Here is a 23,839-nt window from a genome sequence, read left to right as displayed (position 1 = left end):
GGTAATGGTTTTCAACTAAAGGAGGGGAGATTCAGGCTAGACATGAGTAAGAAATTTTTTTAGAACGAGAGTGGTGAAACTCTGGCCCGGTTTGCCCAGAGAGGTCGTAGATGCCTCATCCCTGGAGACATTCAAGGCCAGGCTGGATGGGGCTCTGAACAACCTGATCTAGTTGAAGATGCCCCTGCTCGTGGCAGGGTGTTGGACTAGATGACCTTTGAAGGTCCCTTCCAATCCAAACTATTCTGTGATTCTATGATTAGATTGGAATCATAAGTGCTGAAAGGTTCAGAGCCTGATAACAGACAATGTATTGTATGCAGTCATCGTGCCCAAGAGAGCAGTGAATAAATGTCCTTGCAGGGAAGAAGTGCTTAGCCGTGGCTGTGGCACCAGTACGTTGAGCAGGCAGCTTGCCAGAGGAGGTGCCTTGGTCTTGCTCTGGTTATACTTCAGTGTCTCTTTGAAGCTGAGCTCAGTTGAATGCTTGGTTATGTGACAAGTAAGTGTGTTGATGGTTCTAAACAGCCATTTCCCTTCAAACAGGTCAGAATTGATGTAGCGCTGTCATAGCACTGGTGGAAAATTTTGAACTGCTGTTACTAGTAAGCATGTTTGGTTTAGTACTCTTAACCAGCCTTGCTGCCTGGCTTATCTTGGAAGGGATTGGCCTCCTCTCTGTCTCCTTTTCTCAGGTGCAATTATAGAAAAGGGGACAGAAATGGCTGAGGGAGGGAAGTCCTACCAGCGCTTCTCTGAGGAAACAAAGCTTTGTTATGCCATTTGCAAAGGTATTTCAGTGGAGAGATGGGAAATCATTCTCTGTGATAAAACTGCAGCTTCTCTGGTAATAAGCTCTTAAAACACCAAGTAAATACTGAGCTGATAAAATTGTTAGTAATTTTCTTCCCTCTCAACCCAAAGCCTACTGAAGAATATGTTATTATTTTAATTCTTAAGTGTGAGTGGTTTCACTGTCTGCTCTTGTTTGTGTCATATTATATTGTAGTTACTTGTTGGAGTAGAACACACAAAATTTGTTAAACATTATACGTGTATAGGGCCCAATAATGTCCTTCCATCTATGTGACTCTGCTTTGCTGTAGCATTCCTCCAGGAGAGAAACGGCACAAAAGGGAAGGCAGCTATGACAGACATTTTCCCTGCCCTGTGTACCTTTGCTGGCAATCTGTAGTTTCTGTAGATGAGTGACATTTGACCAGAGTCGAGAAACAGGTGTTTGATGTTCACCCCTTTGTGATTTTTTTTTTTTAAAGGATCATAAATTGCAGTAGTTGGAAGAAGCAGAATGAACAGCAAGATGATGACAGATTGGACCAAATGGCAGCTTAATTTTATATTGATCTACAGATAAATGCAACAGGCTGTCATCTGTGCCAGTCAACACGAGTTCTTTAAAACAGGGATGAGGTTGACTAAGCTGTGTCCCTTTTCAAATGAGGGATGTGACAAGATTATAAATACTATTGCAAACACTCACAGTGTGGTTATTTGGGGCTGGGGCCTTAGAGTTAATCAAATCAGAAACACACAGGCAGGTTTCTATTGGAGTACCTCTGTGCAAAATCAATGTTATCAGTTTTTCTGTTTGCAAGATGATTGCTTTGGGCATCAGCTGTCTATTGTTAGTGTCATACATGAGTTTTTATAAAATGCATTTGACACTGGTAATGCTGGTTTTGAATATTGTGTACTACTTTGTCATGTTTGCAGGACTTCTCACTAATGGCCAAGCTAAAGGATTAGGACCGGGATCAGAACAGCTGGAGAATGAGAAGGACGATGCATCTCAAGTGTCCTCAACGAGCAACGATGTTAGTTCTTCAGATTTTGAAGAAGGGCCCTCAAGGAAAAGGTCAGTAGTGCATTATGGTTAAAGTATAGCCTTTCTGCTATGTCTCTTTGGTGCTATATTGTGATTATGTTGTCAGTAGTATATGGTTGCAAATACTGCCCTACCATAAGCAGACTTTCCGGTGTGGAGTCCTTCTGGTAACAGTGAGGATATAGTAAGTTCTGCTTCATTCATTGGTATAGATAGTTCTTGTTTTGGAAGCCATGGAAAAACAGTTGTTCTTTTGCAGTAAGTGATTGCTAAAATAAATGCCTTAAGACTCTCTCTCCCTCCTCCCCCCCCCCCCCCCCTTCCCCCCCCCCCCCCGCTTAGATGTGTCAATACGTATGTGTGTGTAATTTCAAGGAAAGCATTGCTAAAGTAGTTAGTGTTAACTGTTGTTGTTCTTAATTTTCTGTGAATGAAACCACGTGAAGTTAAAAAAAAAAAAAAAGAAAAGAATAAGACACTTCTGAGAAGAGAAGGTGTATAGTAAGGCAGTGTGGTGGGTGTCGGTTGCAAGGGACTACTTTGAGACACTGCTGTAGCAAGTTGCCTTCTTTTTCCTAGAAATTGGTTTTGAGATCCTTGTTGAACTCTTACAAGTTCTTAGCCTGAATGTGCAAAATGTGGGTTAAAATTGTAGGACTCAAGCCAATCTATTATTGAAAATATGCTGAGAATGCAGGAGGCTAAGAGTTCTCCTCTGTATGAAGTAAGAACCAAAACATGCTCTCTGAAAAATACATTTTAAAAGAGAGGAACGGAAAATGCTTTCTCAACCTTTTTCCTCCACACTCCTCACATTGTGGTCCCAAACCAAAATGAACCATAAAATGAAGTTCTCTTTCAAACAAAAAAGTATTCCTGTTTTCTGCGTGACCTTACGATTCCCCTGAAAAGCCCAATGGAGTGAGGAGAATGATGCTTTCCTGGACATCCCCTGTTCTTGTACCCGTGGCCCCCACCCCAGACCCCCACAACTTTTTCTACACCTCAGGCAACAAACTCAAAGTCTAGTTGGTATGGCCCCTTAGCTCCTCCGGTGTATCAGAATAAAATTTGTGTTGTCTTCTACACTGACAGAAATTTATTGCATCCTACTGCTGGTCAGGGGAAAAGTATTTGTGTGTTTCTTTCTTTCTTTATGAGATACAACAGAGGCTTGAAAAATATTTCTACTTAGAAATGTAGGCGACATCCACTCTAGGTGTGATCGTGGGAGACAGCGGCCATTATTTCACATGTTGCCACTGTTGCTTGCGCATTTTCTTGAGGAATTTTGCTGCCATCTGTACTTGCTTTGTCCCCTCCTTCCTCAGCCATGCTGACAAAACCTCTTACGGAATCACACCATAAGTTCAAGGAGCTAGTTAGGATTGAAAGTAATAGCGAGAGGAAGATGGATTAAAGGTCTTGGGCCTGGCAAGGAACAGGAGGGCTTGTCCCTTATGCTGTCCTTGTTTCTGATGCCTTCCATAGTCCAGCTTCAGAAATGAGTGGGATTGCTACATCACTGATCCCAAGAAACTGTATTTGACTATTGCGGGTGAAATTTTTTTGGAGGAATACTTGCTAGTTTTTGGCTGTGGGAATTCAGATGCTTGAGAAGCAACTGTGTGGTTCAGGCCTAATAATAGGGAACTCAGCACCTTTGGTACTGTTTGGGTTTAAAACAATGACAACAAAACCAGCACACAACCCCAAAACCAGAAGCCAAGATGGAAAATATTTTTCTGGCTTTTGTGGAAGGCAAGGCACCATTTCGGTTCTTCTTCATGCATTGTAATTGGTTGAAATACTATTAGGTTTGTTGCTGCAGTTGCTGTGAAGGAGAACGGTCCTGTTTTGTTTCCATTTACACTCAAGAGGCTTTTATCTACTTCTTTCCTCCCCCAGCTTCCTCTTTGCAGACAGACCTCTTCTGGGCTCCTTAAGCTGTACTGCAGCATGTTGAGTTTTTTGATGTCATGTTCTTGTTTCCTTTAGTTTTTTCTTCTTTTCTACTGAATAGCTGATGTTTCTTCAATCCAGATAATTCATGGATCTCACGAAGAGTTATCCCAGGAGTACTGGGTGGACAAAGGATATGCAGGAGGATGAGGAGGGAGAATGGGACTGAAATGGGATCTGTGGATTCAGTGCCTCAGCTTGTCAAGTTTTGAGAAATTGTGCCCTCCTTTTCTTTCCCCTTTCTCCTTTCTTACCTGGGCTTCCTCAAAATCAAACTTTTCGATTGTTTGTTCAGCTGTGTGTACAACTAATGGCACTCTTGCACTAAAATACATGTTCAAACACTGTAGCTTTAGCATGTACTTCATGCAGTTTTTTCCCCTCTGCAAAAGGAGTATTTGTCTTCTCAAAATACTGTGGTATATAGGTGGTGGTATATGCAGTGAAATGATTTTGGGGATTGGTGCACTTAGTGAAGCATATGTGTTTGGAACTTGCTCTATATTATATGATGAGTTTTGAATACCAGGTTTCCTGTGGTGTTTGAACTGTGCGTTATATGTAAGTTACTATTAAGTTTTTTATGGCTTAGTGGGGTTCTAGTGTTTTTTTGTGTGTGTGTGTGTGACAGGAATTTTTCTTTGGGAAACATAAGCCTGTCATCTTTTAGAGGTCACCTGTATTTAAAACCAGTGATGGAAACAAAAAGAGTGCTAAGCAAGTAAGCATGGTGAATAAGGGAGGCTGTTGTAAGGGGCTCCAGTTTGTTCAATAGTTAGAGGCTCTGGTTTGACCTCACAGTTCTTCAGTGTAATGGCAGGCTTGTACTGTGAGGCAGACAGCCTCTTCTCAGTTTCTTCTTCCCTCCTCTTCCCAGCCCTTGTGTCTGGCAGTCTTCTGGCCCCCAGGCTGGTTGGTTCAGTGGACCAGTCTGGCAGCATTTCCCCCTCATCTAGAGCAGGTCACATTATGTACATGGAATTGGGAGATGGATTCATGCATGTGTGCAGCATGTGTGTGTGTTTTTAAATTTACATTTATAGTTGATCCAAAGTCTTCCAGTTGCAGAGGCAATCTGCACAACGGCCTGGATGAATTGCAAGTGCCAGTTCTCGTAGCAAGCTGAGCAGAGGGTGAATTTGCTGACAGTTGGTATGGCCTTGTGGTCTCACCGTGCCAGCCGTCTCTGTGGTAGGTTTTCCTTGGTCAAAACTAGGCAGTAGATGCTCCCAGAGAGTTATTGGTCAGAGGACTTATTTGCAGATAGGTAGGTGCTGACAAGTGTCTGTGGGGAGGTAAATCCACCACCAGCCTTCTTGCTGACCAGTGAAGAGGTTACTGCGGAGTATTCCTTATTTCACACATACGTGCCAAGCTGTGTAATGCAACAGTAGAACTCCCAACCAAGTACTCTTTCAGGTTTATCACATTATTTCTTTTTCAGTTGCAACCCCTTTCCTAGTAACATAACTTGATTGGAGAGCCACATGTGCCATCAAGAGAGCATTGTGATGGGAGAAAAGAGTTTGTGGTTCTGGTGAAAGTGTGCTGATTTAGTATAATGCTGCAGATTTTATTCAGAAACTCACTTACATACTTTGTTTGATGGACCAGGCTTTTGAACACAGTGACCTAGCGCTGTCAGGCTTCAAATGGCTCCCAACTAGTCTGTGGGTGCTTTGTCAGTAATTGACACCTTTGCTCTCTGGGGACTAGAGGAAGCTTCCTATGCAGCCAGGTTTGCAGCCAATGGGGACAGTCCCATCTCCATTTCTTTTTAAGTGTAGCATTTTCTATTGCACCACAAATCATGGAACAGTATTGAAAAAACGCAACCTGCCTTTTGTGATGCTGCAGGTTTCAGCTGTCGTAGCTTGATGGTGGTAAGGGCAAGAACTAGTACGTGTACGGCTTTGGCTCTGCAGAGTTTTCAGATCATTCAAAAAATTTTAAGCCCTACTTACAGAATAAATGGGGCTTGGGGAGGATTGGCAGTAGCAATAGTGGCAAACTCAGGACTTCAAAATACTCAAAAAATGGAAAATACTTGATTTGATCTGAGCTGCATGTATTACTAGTGGCCAGGTCTGGCAGAAGTAGGGAGTTAATTCTGAGTAGTAAATACTACTTTCACCCAGTAAAGAGGTGCCAGCATTATTCTAACATTTGGCAAAAGCTAAGCATTCAAATGTTACACTGAATTTGTTGTGTAAGGAGTTGGTGCCTAGTTGCCATGTGAGAGCAGTGGCTAGTTTGTTCAGTGGTTGTGGAAGAGATGAACAAAAGCATTGGTCCACTGGCTTGATAAGCTGTCAAGTTGGATGGTCTTCACCGAGTAAAGATCATGCATTTTCAAAACCCATTAAAAAGGTAATTGCCAAAAGTCAGGGTAGCTGCATGTTCTTGTTATGAATCTCTGATTTCCAGCTATGATTCTTGGTTGAGAAGGTCAGTAAGTAATAGGCCAAAAGTTTTTGGTCACTGTGCTGGTTGCTCGTACATTTTTATGGGCAACTCTTAAATACTACAACCATTGGCAATTAATAACAGTGTGCAGAGACAGCTATATGTTTTCTAGCAACAGTTGCTCACCTTGCCCAAGAAAAGACATGTGCAGAGCAGACTTGATGTGACAGTATGTTAATCTTTGGTGATAGTAGGCTATTGCTTGCTTCCTGTTACTGATCAGGTGGCTACTCATTTACATGGCCCTCTTCCCAGAAATGCACACAGGGAATTGCCAAATGCACAAATAAATTTATCTTTTATCATAATGTTCTGTTAATAGAAGGCTGTGAGAAGTGGGATGCAGTTAGTTGATTTTAATAGTTGTTAAGCCTTTCTGGTTGTATGTTTGTTTGTTTGTTTGTTTACTTAACGTTAGAATATTTTTCTTCATTAATGGGGACAAAGAGGTTTGTTTAGTTTAGAAGGAAAATAATGTTGAAGAAGTTGGCTCCCCTGGGTTCAGGGTGTGTGCAGCTCCTGGGAGAAGACACTTCGTCCAGTTCTGCTACAGGGAAGGTTGCCGGCTGCAGGACAAAAGAGCCCAGCCCACTGGGGAGCAGTAGTATTTTAAGCTGAGGCAGCTAGATTGGCCAGAAATTGCTTATTAGAGATCTTCTGAGGCCTTTAATTAATACAGCAGCTTTCTGCTAACGGTCTCAAACATGTGGCAATCAGAAGCGTGGTTGTGTGCTGCAGCAAAGCCAAAACATGGGATGTGCTCCTGCCCCTTGCCTTGTGCTGGCTCCCTGTGGCCTGCTCCATCTTCCTGGGTTTTAATTTTTATTTTTAGATGCCAGTTGAACTCCCTGAACAGGCTCACTGTGGGGCAAGATTTGTGTCAAGGTGTTTTGATTAAAAAACTGGAAATATGTGGTGAAGTAGGCAAGTATGTTGGTCTCCTTTGGCTGGTGGCTGCACAGCCGCCAGGCTGGCAGAGCCTTGATGCACCCTCAGCACAAAAAAAACCCGGTCAAGGGCAGACAAGCTTCTGCATATTAGGCAAGCTGCTAATTTAAGTGGTTTCTTTTAGTGATAAATCCTTTTCAACTTGAGCTGCAGAAGACTTTCTTACAGCACAGCTGTCAAAAGATTGAGGGGACTCAGGGTTGGTTTCTTTTTTCTTTTACTTTTTGTCAAATTGTTTCTGTGGTTAATAATGAACAGTCTCTTCAGCACTAGACTTAGCACCTTCCATGCAAGACGTAAAACAAGGTCAATCCTGTTCCCACATATTTCAGTTTGTGAGGGACTTCTACTCAGTATTGTAGGTGATGGAGAGAGCAGTGTATTACGACTCAGGTGTGAAAGCAGGAGACTGCTCATAATATCAAAGTGTTTTTCCGGGACCTTTTTAGTGAATAATCTTTTCACTAATTGAAACACTATATAATGTATTTGTGTTCAACTGTTGCCAGCTACCACATAATATAATCCCACTTTACAACCAGGTGCTTCTATTATTTTTTTTCTAATTTCAGTAGGCTATGCAAATCTGCAGTAGTTGTTTGTTTGTGAAAAACCACATTAATCCACAAAAAACCCATAATAGCAGTAAGATTTATGTATAATAATTGAGATTATTTTTTTATATCCCTCTGGAAATTCAGGTCTGAGTAAAATATATATTTTAATGCAGCACATTTATATTTAAATAACAAGCCTTATAAACAAAACAATAATAGTCCATTGGGGTGGATTTGCACAGGAATAATAAGAAGACAGTTTACTTGCCTTATAATACAAGTCAAGGAGATCATTCTAAGTAGTTTGAAACGGAAAAAAACAGGTGATATTTTCTTTCAGTATTTTCATAAAGAACAAAGAGAAGTTATTGACATGGATTCTTCTGTCCAACAGGCAAAGATGTAACAAAGGTACAAGAATCTGGGAACACTTTAACTTTGTGGGTAGACAGCTATCTAAACAACGTGTCCGAGTAGTAATTTAAGAATTATGAAGGTATGATTTGTAGCAGCTGAGAAATGTTAAGCAACGTCCAATTCAAACTCTCCTGTCCTCACCTGCCACCTTCTCTTTAGAAGATGGAGTTGCAGGAGAATGTCTTAATGACCTCAAGCTTGGGCTTGTCCTCCGAGGGACCAAGGGAGTTTCCAAAGTCAGACTGGATGGGTGTTTCTGTAGTTCGGTGTATGGCAAATGCTCTTTCAGCTGCTTGGTAACCCAGTCCCTACTGTTGTTCGCCTTACTCATGTGTCTCACCCCCATGTATGACAGGCCAGATGTTGACTGCTTAAATACTAGGGAGACATTGCCGGGAATCAGTGTAGGAAATAATTGATTCTCTACTGAGAGAGACTTTTTCCAAGCAAATTTGTGTGTTAATATGAGGGGTTTTTAATGCACATAAGCCGCTGTTTGTAAAAGATTCTAGCCTGATGTTCAGGTTAACATAACTCTTCGATCTAGTTTCTTCTGTCATTTTCCACCTGCATCTGTGCTATTACCTTGATATTTCAGTTTAGCTACTGACTGATGGCCCATCCCAGTGTCCAGGCTACTGCTTTTGAGATCTGAGGGAGAGGAGCCACCTTTCCAATTTGATCCTTTTTAGAATCTTCTTGATTTTGTTCCTTATCTTTCTATTACTCTTCTGTCCAGGGAATAAGGCATTTATGAACAGTCTACTAAGGTGGCATTCAAAGAAGACAGGCTGGTATTAAAACCATTTTCCATTGAGGCCTCTCTCTGGATGGCCAGTGAGTGTTTTTCTTCCCAAAGCCCCATGGTACTTCAGAAGAAATATTACATGTGGTGGACATTCCCAGGGATTTTGTCATGTCAGCAGAGATGGGCTTGTTGCCATATCCTCAGCTGTTCCTGACTGGTGCTGCTGTTTCAAAACCGAGCTGCCTCATCCTAAGTAGTGGAAGTGAAATATTTATGTGTTTTGCTTTGGGTCGTGTTACCCTCCTAGGTAAAATGTTGGATCCTCACCAAGCAAACACTGAGGCCTGTGAGATCTCCTACAGCTTTGTCTGCTCACTCCATGAATCAGTTTTCATGATCCCGCAGCATGAATGGGGGGTGGAAAAAAAACACCACCAAAACATTTGCATGTGTTGTGCATGTCTCTCCACTTATTCCTCCATCCATAATTCCCCCCAAATGCATTTAAAATCAAAGACAGGAAGAAAAAAACAAAAAAAAGACATATAATTGCATTTTGGAGATCATGACAATGCCACAATTTTTTTCTGTTAAGTTGTTGTAAAGAGTGAGATTCTTTTTTAAAATGTTGATTCCTAGAAATTAGTCATCCTAGCATTTGCAATGGTCTTATTCATTTGGAAAAGAGGGGCTTACTTAATGAGAATACATTCAGCACCATCAAGTATGGGTAAGATTTCAGAATTAAATGAAATAGATTCAATTTCTTGCATAAAATTAAAATTTGAGCTTAAAAAGATGTCAACAGATTAAAATAGTTGTAGCAAGAATAAAGGCCAAGAATGGAAAAGCAGTAAGCTGTTCCTGAAATAAAGATGTAAAATACTAAAATATTTGGCAGTAAGTAGTTTGCTGAGACTAAACTTAGTAACAATTTAATGAAGTAATGCCCCTCTTTAGTGGTCTTTTGAAGGACTGGGAAACAAAGGATAGGAGAAGGGAAGTACAGTCTGAAGATTCTTGGTATTTTCTACTTTGTATTAATAGCAGGCTCCTAATCTTTTCATTCGGTCAAATGTTTGGAATGTAAGGCTGATTTGCCAGAAGAAATTTTTCATTTTGTTGTGGTAGGCTGGACATGATTTAGTAGACAGCATTACTATAGCATCCGCAAACAAGATCTTGCTGCTAAGCGCTGCTAACCTACTTTGTGTTTTTGCTAATATTTAAGCAAATTGGTGATGGAAACATTTAGTTTCTTTTATGTGGACGTTTAGAGGAGATTTACCATGGGCTGCTTCCATACGGCATAATTTCTGCTGTAATTCTGACCCAAGTGTTATGTGTATGTGCGGAGGTTAAAAGCCAGCCTGGATTAGAACAATGCTGTTCTATGTGCCTTTCAAAGATGGTGATATTAAAAAAACAAACAGAGCACCGTTGTGATACATTGAAGTATCTTCTAACATTGAGTTTTAAGTATAACCGGGGGTTTTTGGTGTTCTTTTATAAGTATTTGAAGGTTATATTTATACTGTATGCTGGTTTGGCATATGCTAAACTATAGGAAATCTTATTCTGTGTTTATTCCTATGGCTGATCTGGACAAAGTGTGAGTGGTAGGAACATATTCTTGGCATGTTCTTGGCATGTTCCTCGCAAGTGGCAGCATGAGCGTGGACTTCTGCTGATTCAGCGAAACTGGTGATCTGGGTGTTAGTGTTGTTAGGGGTCTGATCAAAGCAGATGTCATCCCAGGTAGGGAGTGTGCCTCAAGTTTCCTGGGTGGATGCGAGAGGTCTAGGGTCAGAAACAGGATAGTCTTTGTCGTTAGCATTGACGCTTAAGAATGTAAGTGTTTTCTAGCTCTGGACTGAATCTGAAAAGCATTGATCTTTGTTACTGCAAATCTCTTATCTGGAATCCTCTAATGTCTCTTGTGTTGATATAAAAATCACGGGCATTTTACATGTATGGTCTAGTTTATACTGGTGTAGTGCTTTTCCTTTATTTTCCTCCATTTGCTGCATCAAGTAGCACAGGATTTCCTGAGGGAAGCTAATTTTTTCTTCTTCTTAACCTGAACATTTGTATTTTTACTATTTTAATGGTATGTTTATTGTTAAATAATTTGTACAGTAATGTCCATGTCATCATTATGTTTTGATTTTATGCTTTCCTTCTTTGCTTTTCTCTCTTGTTGTTTGTTCTTGGCTCTGATTAAATAAACTAAAGCTTAAGGGATCATTTACCATGTGGCAAATTATTTGCAACTTTTCCCACCCCCCCCACCCCACCCCCCTCAGTTGTATTACAGTCTATTTCCTTCTTTCAGCTTTCAAACAAGTTCTCCCCTGAGTTTCATAGTGGTAGTTACTATGGAGATGACGGTCCACTCTTCCTCTTCTTCTCCCTTGCCCTGCTCCTTTTCTGGAGCTCCTGCAGCTGTTATTTATATTTTCAATAAAGTAAGTAGATTTTGTGCAGGCCTCGTTTCTAATATCTCCTCTATTGCAACATGTAATTTGCCTGCAATGCTTTCAGTTTCATGAAATTCTGTAGATACTTGTTTATATGAATGAAAAATCTGAGGTATGAATCAGAGAGTAGGGAGATCCCTAGTTAACAGGGTCACTTCTGGAGCTATTATCTGATTTGATCTTTCTTCACAGTTGAAGAGCTGTTCATTGGAGTCATAATCCTGCAAAATGAATTAACTGGTAATGTGTGTGTATATATGTATGCTGAGTGTCTAGAATGACTTTTAGAATTTATTTATTTTAAAATGGCAGCTTTTGGAATTCAATGTAAACATATTCTGGTGCAAGTTAAAATTTGTCTGATGAAGAAGTGAAAACCGAGACAACACATCGTTAGCCTTTTAAGTCTGAGAGGCTTTTCTTTGCACCTCATCGTAATTTTGATTGCTCTTTAGGCAGTTTTGTACGTTCCAGCTTTAACAGAGAAACGTGGATGTTTGAGTTGTCAACTATTCTGCCAGAGACAGGAAATTTTTCCTTTGCACGTGTACTATTTTGTTTCTGAATCCCTTTTCTTGGAGAAGTGTTGTTTCACTTGGTGGCAGTGGTTGTTGAGTGACTTAGAGATTTGAAGTGTGCTCTCCAAGAAGTTTTACCTCAACTACCTGGCCAAGGGGGAATCCCACCTAGAAAGCCAGTGTAGCTGCACTGCCGTTTTGATAAATGTTGGTTTCTTAAAGTAGCAGCATCTTCAGAGGTTTTCCCTTTTCCTCATGGAACTCTTGCCCTAGGTAATTATGAATTGTGATGTTGCACTGTTTTCCTTTGGCCTGCTGAGCATTGTCACAGAATCATAGAATCATTTTGGTTGGAAGCGACTCTCAGGATCATCAAGTCCAACCATAACCTAACTAGCACTAAACCAATGTCCCTAAGAACCTCCTCTAAAAGCCTTTTAAACACCTTCAGGAAGAGTGACTCCACCACTTCCCATCTGTGACTTTCTACAGTCAGAAGCTTACTGAGAGCTCCCTATGTTTTACAACTGGATAAATACCCTACCTTGGGCTGTTGGTCAGATAATGCAAATCACTTTGTCTTCTTTTGAGAGCACTGGGTTGAAATTACAGCCCAACAGCTTTCTACGAAGCAAGGGGATACGTGGTAAGGAGGAATGTACTTCCCCTGACCTGATTTGTGGTGGCTCTGGCATGGTTTGCCACCTAGCAAAAGCGAAGGTGGATGGTTTTCTGCTCGGTTAGTGGGACGGGTCCTGGGGACAGACCCCTTGGGCACCTCACGAAGTGCAGTGGACGTGGCCATGGGGAGAAAGATGAAGAAGAGGAGCATCAGCGCTTTCCCCTCTGGAAGGTGGCAGGCTGCCACAATTGGCTTGGCCCTCCAGAGTGACGTTGCTCTTGGGTTTATTCTAAGTGAGCAAACATCTCCTCTCTTTTGGTTGTTCCTCTTTCCTGGTGAGGTGAGAGAAAGATTCTGAAGTCCTTCACTTTCTGTATTCTGTGCTGTTTTATTATGCCGTAGATTATTCCTGGCCCTGTGACAATTTGTTCTGCAAGTTGTCAAGCAAAATATGTATTTAAAAATAAATTACTCTAAAATTTTAATCAACTCTTTTTTTAGAAGGGAGTCTCATGTTTTTCTTTTGCATACATCTAGTTTGCTGTGAAAGTGAGCAGCTGGGACTTTCTTGATTACTTCTATTTTTAGTGTCATCTTTACACCTGCACATTGAAAATCATGAAGTTTTCTTAACAGGGATTGAGGAGTCTTTCAAACCGCCTGACTCTTAGGTCAGAAGCCTGAAACCAGTCAGGCCTGCTAGTTGCAGTATCTCAGTGTGCTTGGACTTCTTATGTTTGTCTTATGCTAGAAGAATTGACCACTGTTGATTTTTCTTGAAATCTAGTTCATCCCACATGGTTGATTCATAAGATAACAAGAAGACAAAGCAGGTGTGGCGCAGTTTCCGAGAACCTTGCTTTTATGTCTCTAGGCCTATGAAATCCTCTCCTTACCTGAAAATTAGATTGTAAGTATTGAGTCATACCTAGGCAAATGTTACCATGCAATCAAGGTTGAGTTTTTATTGGTTTGATTTAATTTCTGTTGTATAGAAATTTCATAGTCAAATTTACTCTTGATACATGTGCTACAGGCCGTATCAGTTTAAGAGTATTTAATTGCTTCCAATTGCCACGTGGACTACAAAATAAACTTTAAAGGTGAATCAGATGAGAAATGGAAAAACAGGGGAGATAGCATTTGAGTACAGGCCACGCTTTTCTAATCAGGTGAATTAACTGGAGTAATTCAGAGAAAGAACAAATGAAAAAAAGGGTTGTTTCTTCCTTGAAGCTTACATTCACAGGACCCTACTCAAACATGAATTCAAACATTTTTTCTTCTTCATGCAGTAAAATCACAGTATCTCCTAGTAGCCAAGTGCTGTAGGTACAGGGTAGGGAACATGCATATTCAAATTCTTGCACATAACTTAATAACTGTATCTCTCTTCCATCTTCAAAATTAATTGGCAGAGTTTTGAGGAATTTAAGATCAGAGTAATATTTGTTTATTGTTTTGAAGAGTAAAAATATGCCATAGTATTTATTTATATCTGTTTTACTTATGTATGTGCTTCTATTTTGGGATTTACGCATTTATGTCTCCACTTCCTTGTTCTGATATTAAATTAACACAGACATTCATAAATAAACAAAAAAGTAATTATCTCCCTGAAGGAGGATTTTGAGAATGCTTTATCAGCACAACTGCATTCAAATCCATTTTTAAATAACAAGAGTTAACTCCTGGATCCACTGAGAGACAGTGGTTATTTGTTATTGATTTCAGTGGCATTTTCCTAAGATGTCTGCAGGCTGAAGAATGCTGTAAATTAAGTGCCCCTGGTTTTGACTGCACTTGGAGTAGCCCTGCTTAATATCTTTCTGTTTTTCCATATTCTTCAGCAAAGAATCTTGTTTATTTTCCTTTTCAATTATGTTCTTCTACATGTGCTGGAGTTTTACATCACACAATGAGCCATCAGAAAGTGATGCCACGTACTCACTGCCGTGTATTTCCCCGAGCTCTTACTGGGCTTGTGTCTGCTTGCTGCCTTTGTTGAGGTTGGTCAGTGTGAACTCTGAGGAATTAAGTGTTTATTGAGCAGAAGGCTGCTGATCTGGGTCTCATGCTTGGTGGGTACTCGATCATTTTAGTCGTAGAGAGAGATGTCCTCTTCACCCACGGGGTTGTGCGTTCCGAGCCTTTCGGGCTGAGTGTGTGTTGGTGCTGGAGGTCCCGTATCACATAGTTTCCTCTGGAGCTGTGACTTATGCACAGGGTTACTAATATAGTGGAAGTACAAACAGTATGTGTCATTCATAGTAAAAAAGGAATAATCTCTTCTACACATTTTTATTTGCTATTACAGGGTAATTCAATGAAAGTAGCTCACATAACAAAAGTTCCCCGTGTTTCCTAAACCATGCTGTGCTTCCACTTCTTTCAGTCATGGAAACTTCCCAATATGGAACGTTAGTCCAAATTACAGTCATTATTTTCACGTTCTGAGTTGCTTCTTCTTGCATGATAGTTCCCCACCCCCAACTCTGAAACCATCCAGTTTCAGGAAATTTAACTGCTTTAGCTGTTTGTTGTACATGTCTGTCTCTCATTCTTTGGCGCTATATTCTATCTTCAGATTGCTTTGCTTCTCTGTCAGGTTTTTATGTCCTGTTCACAGGCCTCTGTGAACCTGGGAAGCAGCTGTATGCTAATCACAGAATCATAGAATGCTAGAGATTGGAAGGGACCTCAAAAGATCATCCCGTCCAATCCCCCTGCCGGAGCAGGAACACCTAGATGAGGTTACACAGGAAGGCGTCCAGGTGGATTTTGAATGTCTCCTGAGAAGGAGACTCCACAACCTCCCTGGGCAGCCTGTTCCAATGTTCTGTCACCCTCACTGAGAAGAAGTTTCCTCTCATATTTAAGTGGAACCTAACGTGTTCCAGTTTGTACCCATTGCCCCTTGTCCTATCATTGGTTGTCACTGAGAAGAGCCTGGCTCCACCCTTGTGACACTCATCGCTTACATATTCATAAACATTAATGGAGTCACCCCCCAGTCTCCTCTTGTCCAAGCTAAAGAGACCCAACTCCCTCAGCCTTTCCTCATAAGGGAGATGTTACACTCCCTTCATCATCTTTGTGGCTCTAATATCCCAGTTTCTGCAAAACACTGAGAGGTCGCCGCTGAAATACTCAGTCCGCTTGCTGTGGGGAAAGGATATTTCTGGGCTGGGATGGTTGAGAAAGTCAGGGTCTGGACCTGTTGCTGTTCTTTGTTTTTCTCAGCTCTTGGAGAGGAAGATCCTTTTCCTGAGACAGGGCTCTGATGTTGTTAGAAATGCAGCTCTGTCACATCATTATTTCTAATTTTGTACATGAAAAAGGCAAGTTAAAAGGGAATTCATTAGAAGTTCTCGTTGCTCCGTCTTCTAAAAGGAAGTGTGAATTTAATCTTCATATATATACTGTATCTTCATATAGCAGTTCTTAAAGGCTCTTTGGGCTGAAGTAAGATTTGACATGAGGACAGGCAACAGTATTTTAGCATCTGAGCAGATTTCCAGACCCTGATACTGTTGCACTATTTCTGATCTCTCCTGTCCTCTGGATGTGCTTTTTTCTCCAAGACTCTTCTCGCTGCTCAGAAACACGTATTTTAGAACTTGATGTTCTCAATGTAAAAAACAAATTGACGAAAACTTCATGTGGAGGCTGGGGGTCACACACACATTCAGGAATCTTTTTTTCTACTACTAAATAGTTTTTGAGTTAGGCACCTTTTTGGGTGGAAAATTATGGGAAGCTTTCTAGCAATGCGATTCCAGAAGAAAAATTGATTTTGCCACCAGTGAGTAGTAGTGCCAGGGTAGTGTGTATGCAGAGATTTGCTTCGCCGCTTGCCCCTTCAATATTTTAGAGTTTACTTTAGATATCAAGAAGGCAGGACTTGGAGGGCATGTGTTGAAGATATAGGGCAGTGTTATTCGTGGCATGGGCCCAGATAAAATGTAGGAAGAACATATTTTCTTTCCTAGATTTTTTTTTTCCCCAAATAATAATTAATAAGGGTAGCAAATTCTCTTACGCTTTTTGCACTCAGGTTCTTGTTTTTAACATAGTATGAAGAGTGTTTTGCTCTTCTGAGGTAACGTCTTCTGACGATTTGCTGTAATTTTATACGAAAAGCACCAAACCCTTTAGTTCTCAAAACAGAAATCTGTTTTCTGTTTGTGTTCTTCTCTGTACTTCTTTAGTGATTGTTAGACAGTCCAGGATGCGTGAATTAGTTGCTGACTTTTCTGCTTTGTTTTCTTATTTGTTTGTTCCTTAATCTGCTGTTTCTTTGGAATATCCCAGCCTTTTCTACTGAAGTGTTTTTCTACTAGGTTTTATTCAACAGAATCTGCATGGTTTCCCAATATGAGCCTTAATGAAAACAAATGTTTACGGCATTTCCTGAACATTAGGTGAGCTGCTATCTTTAATTATGAAGGGTTTGGAGATGGTGGAGGAAACCCACTGGTCTCATTTGCCTTATTGGCAACAAAGGGTCCTAGGACTGTTTGTGCTCAGCTCATTGAGCTCTCTCTGCTTTGCAGACAAGTGAGACTTTCTGAGCATTTGAATACAGTTTATTCTATCAATTAAAATAGAACAAAAGAAAACCTGTCTCTTACATTGCTTAAATACCTATTAAGCCCCTGAACAGAATACTAATTTAGGTGGTTCTGTATAATGAGCTCTAAATTTCTGAGTCATGTCGGCCATGGAACCTTTTAACGAGGATGTGGAAAACCCCACAGAAAAACTAATGTCAGTCTCAGTTCCTTAATTATTTTAATGAGTGTAGAAGTGAAAAGCTCCAAAGCATTGTGTTGCAATGGTTATTTTCCAGATTGAATATCAGAGGTAGGATTTATGAAGATTTTTCATCTGCACTGCTGGGGTGGATGCAGCACGGAGCAAGAAGGTCTGAGCACTGGCAATACCCATTGCCAGCAGCACAGCTCATCAGCTGACAGGCCCTCGAGGCTTCTTCGGTGGAATGAGATGAGATGGCCTTTTGTGTTTCTTCTCCCCCATGCCACCCTTCCTTCCCCCCGCTTCCCATCCTCTGATGTATGCCAACACATATAAATCAGAGCTGTGTAGCTGGTACAGAAAGGGGGTGTCACACTACAGGGCCGCACTCTAACAGCTGGATAGGTAGGAAAAGGTGATATCTGAGGTGCAAACATGAGAGTTGTTTGCCTCTGGATGGGTGGCACTTTGAGTTCATGTGGATTTTAATTAGGTGATGCAGTGATGCTAGGCACTACCTGCGTTTCAAAACATGGATGTTACTTGAATGTGATTTATTTTTCCTTTAATACACCCACAAGTTACCTGATTCCGCTACACAGGCCCCATAGAAGATGCTGCCAAGTGCACAGTGACAGCTTGTATGCTCCCCGTGCATCACAGAAAGCGCTCTGCTCATTCCTCTGGAAAATGTTATTATACAATGCAGTGCGGCACTTTGCTGTGTCTGCAGGGGGGTCGCCCCTCTGTTAAGAGGGCTGTGCTATCGAGTCGAATATTTTAAAGATAGAATTCTGCATTACTTAATGATACGTGAAACGTAACTTAATGCATTTATCATTGCTATAAATTTTCCAGCCTCCACACAATGAATGTCCCGCAGTGTGAGCTTCATTTTCTCCGTAACGTATATTACTTGTATTATTTGTAAATGTGCTCATTTGTACTAGAGAGAGAAAAATAAAGGCAGGGAACCTTGAGATATGCCAGCTAATAAAAGATAAGACAGTTGTGTTTTCTGGTAAACAATTAACATAGTAAAACTGGTGATGCTACAGGCATCTTGTGTTATTCATGAAAACAAACTGTTTAACGACATCTGTAGCAACCAGTCCCTGACTAGTGGCATCCCAGAGCCCTCCCATGCTGTGTGTTAGGCAGAATTGCTGGAGTTCCCCTTTTGAAAGTTGCAGGTTTTGAAGGGGTGTGTGTGTGTGTTTGTTTGGTTTTGTCCCCCCTCCTTAAAGTACTTTGATTTTTTTTGAAAGATTTATAGTTCTTATAGGAAATAAGGGAATAGCTGTTCTTTTATTGGAGATGGTACTAAAAGGAATAGCTATTTCTTTTGGATAGCGGATCAATTTAGTCATCTGAAGTCCCCTTTGATAACACTTACAGTCCACCTGCGCTGCTCTGGAATAGCATTTTGTGTACTGTAGACCCCGTCTGCTTCTCCTGAAGAGCTCCTGCACTCTACTGCATCCCACCACTTGATGCAGAAATGACTCTTGTTTCCCCAGGCCATGCACATCATCTACCCTATTTATACCACTACGTGCATGGCATTTGTAGACAGGTATCTCCCTCACCACCCTTTTTTTTTTTTTTTTTTTCTCCCTGAGATTCTATAAATTCGGGTGCCATAGTTTTAAATTGTATTTCTTGCCTAGAAGCATGGCAATTTGAGGAAGAGGAGAGTAGCACTTTGCTTTATAGTGGTGTTCAATGATTCATTTAAGTAATGAGGAACCCTGGCTTCTGGTTTGTCTCACTCTCCATTGAAGTTGTCTAGATCAGGAAGAATGATGTTCTGGGTCAGCTATAGCTGATCTAAAGATTGTGCCCTCTGCATGATTTTCCTTCACTAAATGGAATGGAGAGCATGGAAATATTGCCAAGAAATACTTGTAGAGTGTTCCCTGCTATCTGCTGAGAGGGAGATGTAAAGTAGGAGCTGCCCTGACTTGTTGCTTGTCCTCTATGACCCAGGGAACGTTGTGGCCACTGTGGTGGGGATTGACAGCACAGATCTCCTCCACTTCTCTTGTCTTATTGAAGAAGACAATGTGACAACAGCTGCTTTGCTTTGTATCTATACTTGGAGGGTGATGGCACTCCATCGTTTTCATTTGAGTTTAGAAAACCTTCTTTAAAGGGCTACAGCTGGAAACTTGCTTAAACTCTCAGTTCCCTCAGAGGCATGTTTTGTAGGTATTATGGTGTCTGGTTCACCAGTTTGGTAGGATAGGTTCCTTATTAAGTCTGGAGGAGTGTTGAGTTTTGTTTTTTTGATTGTTTTTAAAGCTTTTCTTTCCCCTCAGGGAAAGGGAGAGGTATGTAAAATGCAGTTCATTATGATGGTTTATTATCTTATTAAGTTATGAAATACCTTCTGCAAAGCTTATTATAGTAATCTAAAAATTGACTATTCGTATTTCTGATCATTGTCTCCAATCCTCGCTTTTTTTTTGCAGATTACACATATATGTATGTGTGCGTGTGTGTGTAGATGCATTTATAAAACATTGAGTAAAGTAAAACTTACCAATATAGTTTAATTTTATTCAGCTTAAAGCTTTGTGAACCGGATTGGTTGTGTCATGTTGTCAAGGTCATGGAATGGCTATGAAGAGGGATATTGTTAGTGGGCCAGTTATTTCTGGTGTAGCTTCTAATCTTGCAGATTTATGTAACGGTGATGCATGGAAGAGCTGGAACACTTTAAAGCTGCCTGGCTGCAAGAAGTCCCTGGTGGGTGGGGAGAGCCTTGATGAATACACAAAAATATAGATTGGCACGTTCAGTAAAACTCATACCTGTACTTTGAGCCCTGTATGAGACCAGGGATGTCTGGTGTGTTTTTAATATTGCCCATGAATGCATTCAAAATGTGAAGTTGGAGTCAGTACCTTTACGGAAGTATAGAACTTGAATATTTAGAGATGAAATTTTAGCGTAAATTTCTAGCTAAGACAAAATCTGCCTCCTTCTGCAGTGGAAAGCCATCACAGAAAGACAACAGGTCATGGAGTTAGGTGGGCTGGAATCTAGGATAGCTTTAGAAGTGATTTTTTTATTTACTGATATAGAATCATTCAAGACTTAGTGGTGGTGCTTTGCTGGGATTTCTAGATGGCTTATGTTAATTTAACTTGAGATGTAGCTTTTAAATTAATGAAGTTAAACTGATGCAAGAGGCTGTATGGACAGGCTGTCTTTTTGATTTATTTGTCAACAAGGCACTGCTTTAACCTACTCTTAACCCATAACAGCCCATGTGGATTTGGACTGATTTAACAAAACTTAATTAAGTTGGGGCAGTCTTGTGTTGCCAGCAAGGCCTCAGGAGAAGCATCTCTAGTTCTGCCTTTTGGCATTTTCTTCCCTTGGTAATGGTGTGATAAAAGATGCATTTATTTTATTTGTTGACTTTGTTGACTTAATTCTCACCTTCAAGCTATTAAGGTTTCCTTTAGTGCTAAGGGCAGTCACTTAACACAAGCCATTGTGGTTACATTTGTTTGTTATTTTCAACAGTATCCCTAGCTACTGAACCCATAATTAATATAATTTAAAATACAGAAAAATACTCAAGGGCTTTATGAAATCCTCCCCATATTTGTTTACCTGTGGCTCAGTGGTTGGCTGGGTATAAAAAAGATTGCATATTTTGTCAGATTTCTGCAGTTTTCTAATGAGGCATATTGTCGGCTGTATTGCCATTCTCTCCTCCGTCATCTGGTCCTCACAGGATTTCCATTTTATTTTCAGGTAACTTCCACTTTCCTGAACATACTGACGGCTCTTTACAGTCTCCCACAATGTTTTACTTTCTTTATTGCTCCTGCAATTTAACTTTCTTTATTGCCTGCTTTCTCTTATTGCTCAAGTGCTCTTTCCAATTTCACTTCTTTCGTTCTTTGGTGGGGTTTTGCGTGGCGTTTTCACCGCTTGCCTTCCAGATGCATGGCTTTTGAGAGCTAAATGAACTGGTGCCAAGAGTTCATCAAATGTTCACCAGTGGCCACAGCTGAAGCAATTGGCAATTTTTTGCCACTCCTGTGCGGGAGCGCTCTGCCATGACCTATTTATTGCACACTCAGGTCGCAAGCTGGGCTCAAGTCCTTATTGGATTTAAACAGGCATGGGTGCACGCACGCACCTTTTTTCATAGGATTTTAATCTTTCTGCCTGCCCTCCTTTGGTCAACATTCAATTTCAGCCAGGAAAAGGGACAGAAAAGCAAAGTAATTTGCCTGAGGACTCCTAGTAAATCAGTGACTAAACGTTGGCTCAGTGCTGCCAGGGAGGAGAGGCAGTGCTAGGGAGCACTGCAGACTTTTGGACCTTTTTGGGCAGATTTACCAGACTCTGCTTAGTGAGGTTGGGTTTTCCTTGCTGAGGGGCCTCCTGTCATCTCTGGCTGTGGAGGCTGGGGCTGAGTGGATGCTATCGATGGGCTGTGGCAGAAGCAATTTTGACTCAGTAAGGTCTGAGAGATGGGCATGGCCAGCTGGAGCAATGGGCGGGAATCTCTCTTGCCAGGAGACTGTGACAAATGCAGATCTGGGAAGTTTGAGCTTACGTATGCAATCTGTTGCAGAGGATCAGGTTGCAAATAAAAGTGCTAGGATGCAGCAAGGAGCAAGGTGCGCACTGGGGCTATCATGTTTGAGGCTCAGTGTTGCAGTTCGTGTTTGAGACGAGGTGTCACTGGTGTGGGGCAGGCTGATGTGTGTGTGTGCGCGTACGTATCTATACAGCGGGAAGTGCCAGGGTAAGTTTGTAATTCAATGCTATAGGAGGAAGGCATTTCGCTGCCTGTCACAAGTGCATGTTGCCAGCAGATTAGAATACCTGAAGATGGTCTCCTCTCTACGTATTAGAGTGTGGTTAGACTGACAGAGACACCTACTGAACGTGACCCTGAGGTTGTTGCAAGCGTATGTTCCTGGAAATTACACATGATCTGCTCTTGGGGCCGTTCCTTGACTCGTGCTATCAGGTGTCCCCTCAGGCTGAGCCCTGGCATAAGGTGCTGGCCGGGTACAGCTGATGAGTGGCAGGCCAGGACAGGGCACCGACCCCTCAGGGACACTTCCAGAGGAGCCAGAGCATCAGCCGCTACTGAGCTGGATGCTTTGGCCTTGGGACACGTAGATCAGCAAGTGCTCAGGGTTCCTGTGGCTCAGCTGCGTTTGCCACTGTCAGTGTAGACGGCATCTAGGATGCCATGCTCTCCTTTCCTGTAAGCTAGGGCTTTGCTTGTGACTGCACAGGGAAGAGTGGGGGGTGATCTGCGCGTGGGGGCAGAAGTGCAGGAAGTCAGATCTTGTCATTACTTAAACAAACAAACAAAACTAAACACTAAAGGTTATCATGTGGAGGGAAAAAAAAGAAACCCAAATTTGTCTTCCTTGTTACAAAATCTTCATTGAGACTAGGCTTCTTGTTGCAAAAGGATTGTCAGTGAAGTGGACTACACACTACACGTTTTCCATTCAGATTTTACAGTTCAGTAACTAATGTGTTTCTCAGTCAGCTTAGGGTGATCTTAATGCAAGCTGCTACTGGAAAAGACAGACCTGTTCTTCCTTTCCGTTAGTTCCTGCTGCCTCTTTTGTGCCAACACCAGCACTTCTGTCCTTATGAAACCCAACCCGACAAAGAAAAAGCATCAACTTATAAATTAGTTTGCAGCTAGATTGACTTCCTCAGCCAGCTGGTCATGGGGTCTGAGGAGCTCTAGTGCTGGCACAAGCAGGAACATGTGGCTGGAGACGAAGGGAGGAACATATACTGTGACTTTTTTCTGCAGCAGCCCTTGCTGAAATCTACTTAAACGAAACTGAGCCCCTCATTGAGGGTGCAAGAGATGCAGGTGAGGCAATGCAGTGGTTTTACTGCTCCAGAAAAGTATGGTCCCACTCCTGCCTCCCTGCTCCCACCTGGATGGTGAATTTCCCATCCCTTCCTGGTCTGAGTCCACAGTGGAATGCAGGACTAGGAGTATGACTTTTCCTCTCCACCATCAGCAAGTTCTTAGTTTGTCTGGGTTGTACTATCGAATGTCAGGCATCCTGCTGCTCACATACAACCATATCCTAAAAGTAAGGAGGATGGTAGGGAAGATAAAGCGTCGATAAATCTCACTCTTCCGTGAAAAAAGAGGGACTGTATTTTTGTCGCTTCTAGAAAAATCCGTGGTATGTACACACAGTTGGTGTGTGTATGTGTTTTTATTATAGTTACCTGGTAGCAAAATGAGTTTGATATGCACCTTAGGATCTTTTTACTAGAGTTTCCCAAGGCAGGGGCGTGTGACACGCCGCAAGAAGCAGGAGAGTATTGAATACTTACTACTGCAGGTAAAGAAAGAAAGTCTGCGGGGAAGGCTATAGATTGTGGTGGCACAGGAATTGTTACCATAGTTTCCATCCATATCATTAGTTCCCAACTAGTTTATCTGACATTCAGGAAGAAGAGAAAGGCAGCGTGCTCTGGCAGCCCAGCCAGC

General features: G+C 41.5%; 1 protein-coding gene across 5 annotated transcripts in view; it reads left to right on the top strand.

Moving 5' to 3' along the window:
- JARID2 (jumonji and AT-rich interaction domain containing 2) overlaps positions 1-23,839 on the top strand; it is a 225,347-nt gene that overhangs the window by 125,065 nt on the left and 76,443 nt on the right. For all 5 annotated transcript variants that reach the window (XM_065832129.2, XM_071804596.1, XM_065832130.2 and 2 more), the window contains exon 3: positions 1,735-1,876. Coding sequence is in view for 1 of the 5 variants with exons in the window: in XM_071804596.1 (XP_071660697.1) it covers positions 1,735-1,876 (142 nt within the window). In the remaining 4 variants the exon portion in view is untranslated. The remainder of the gene's footprint in view (positions 1-1,734; positions 1,877-23,839) is intronic.

This window comes from Patagioenas fasciata, chromosome 2, assembly GCF_037038585.1.
Source record: "Patagioenas fasciata isolate bPatFas1 chromosome 2, bPatFas1.hap1, whole genome shotgun sequence".
Taxonomy (NCBI): domain Eukaryota; kingdom Metazoa; phylum Chordata; class Aves; order Columbiformes; family Columbidae; genus Patagioenas; species Patagioenas fasciata.
The sequence above is the reverse complement of the archived record's forward strand: the minus strand, read 5'-3'. Positions and strand labels throughout refer to the sequence as shown.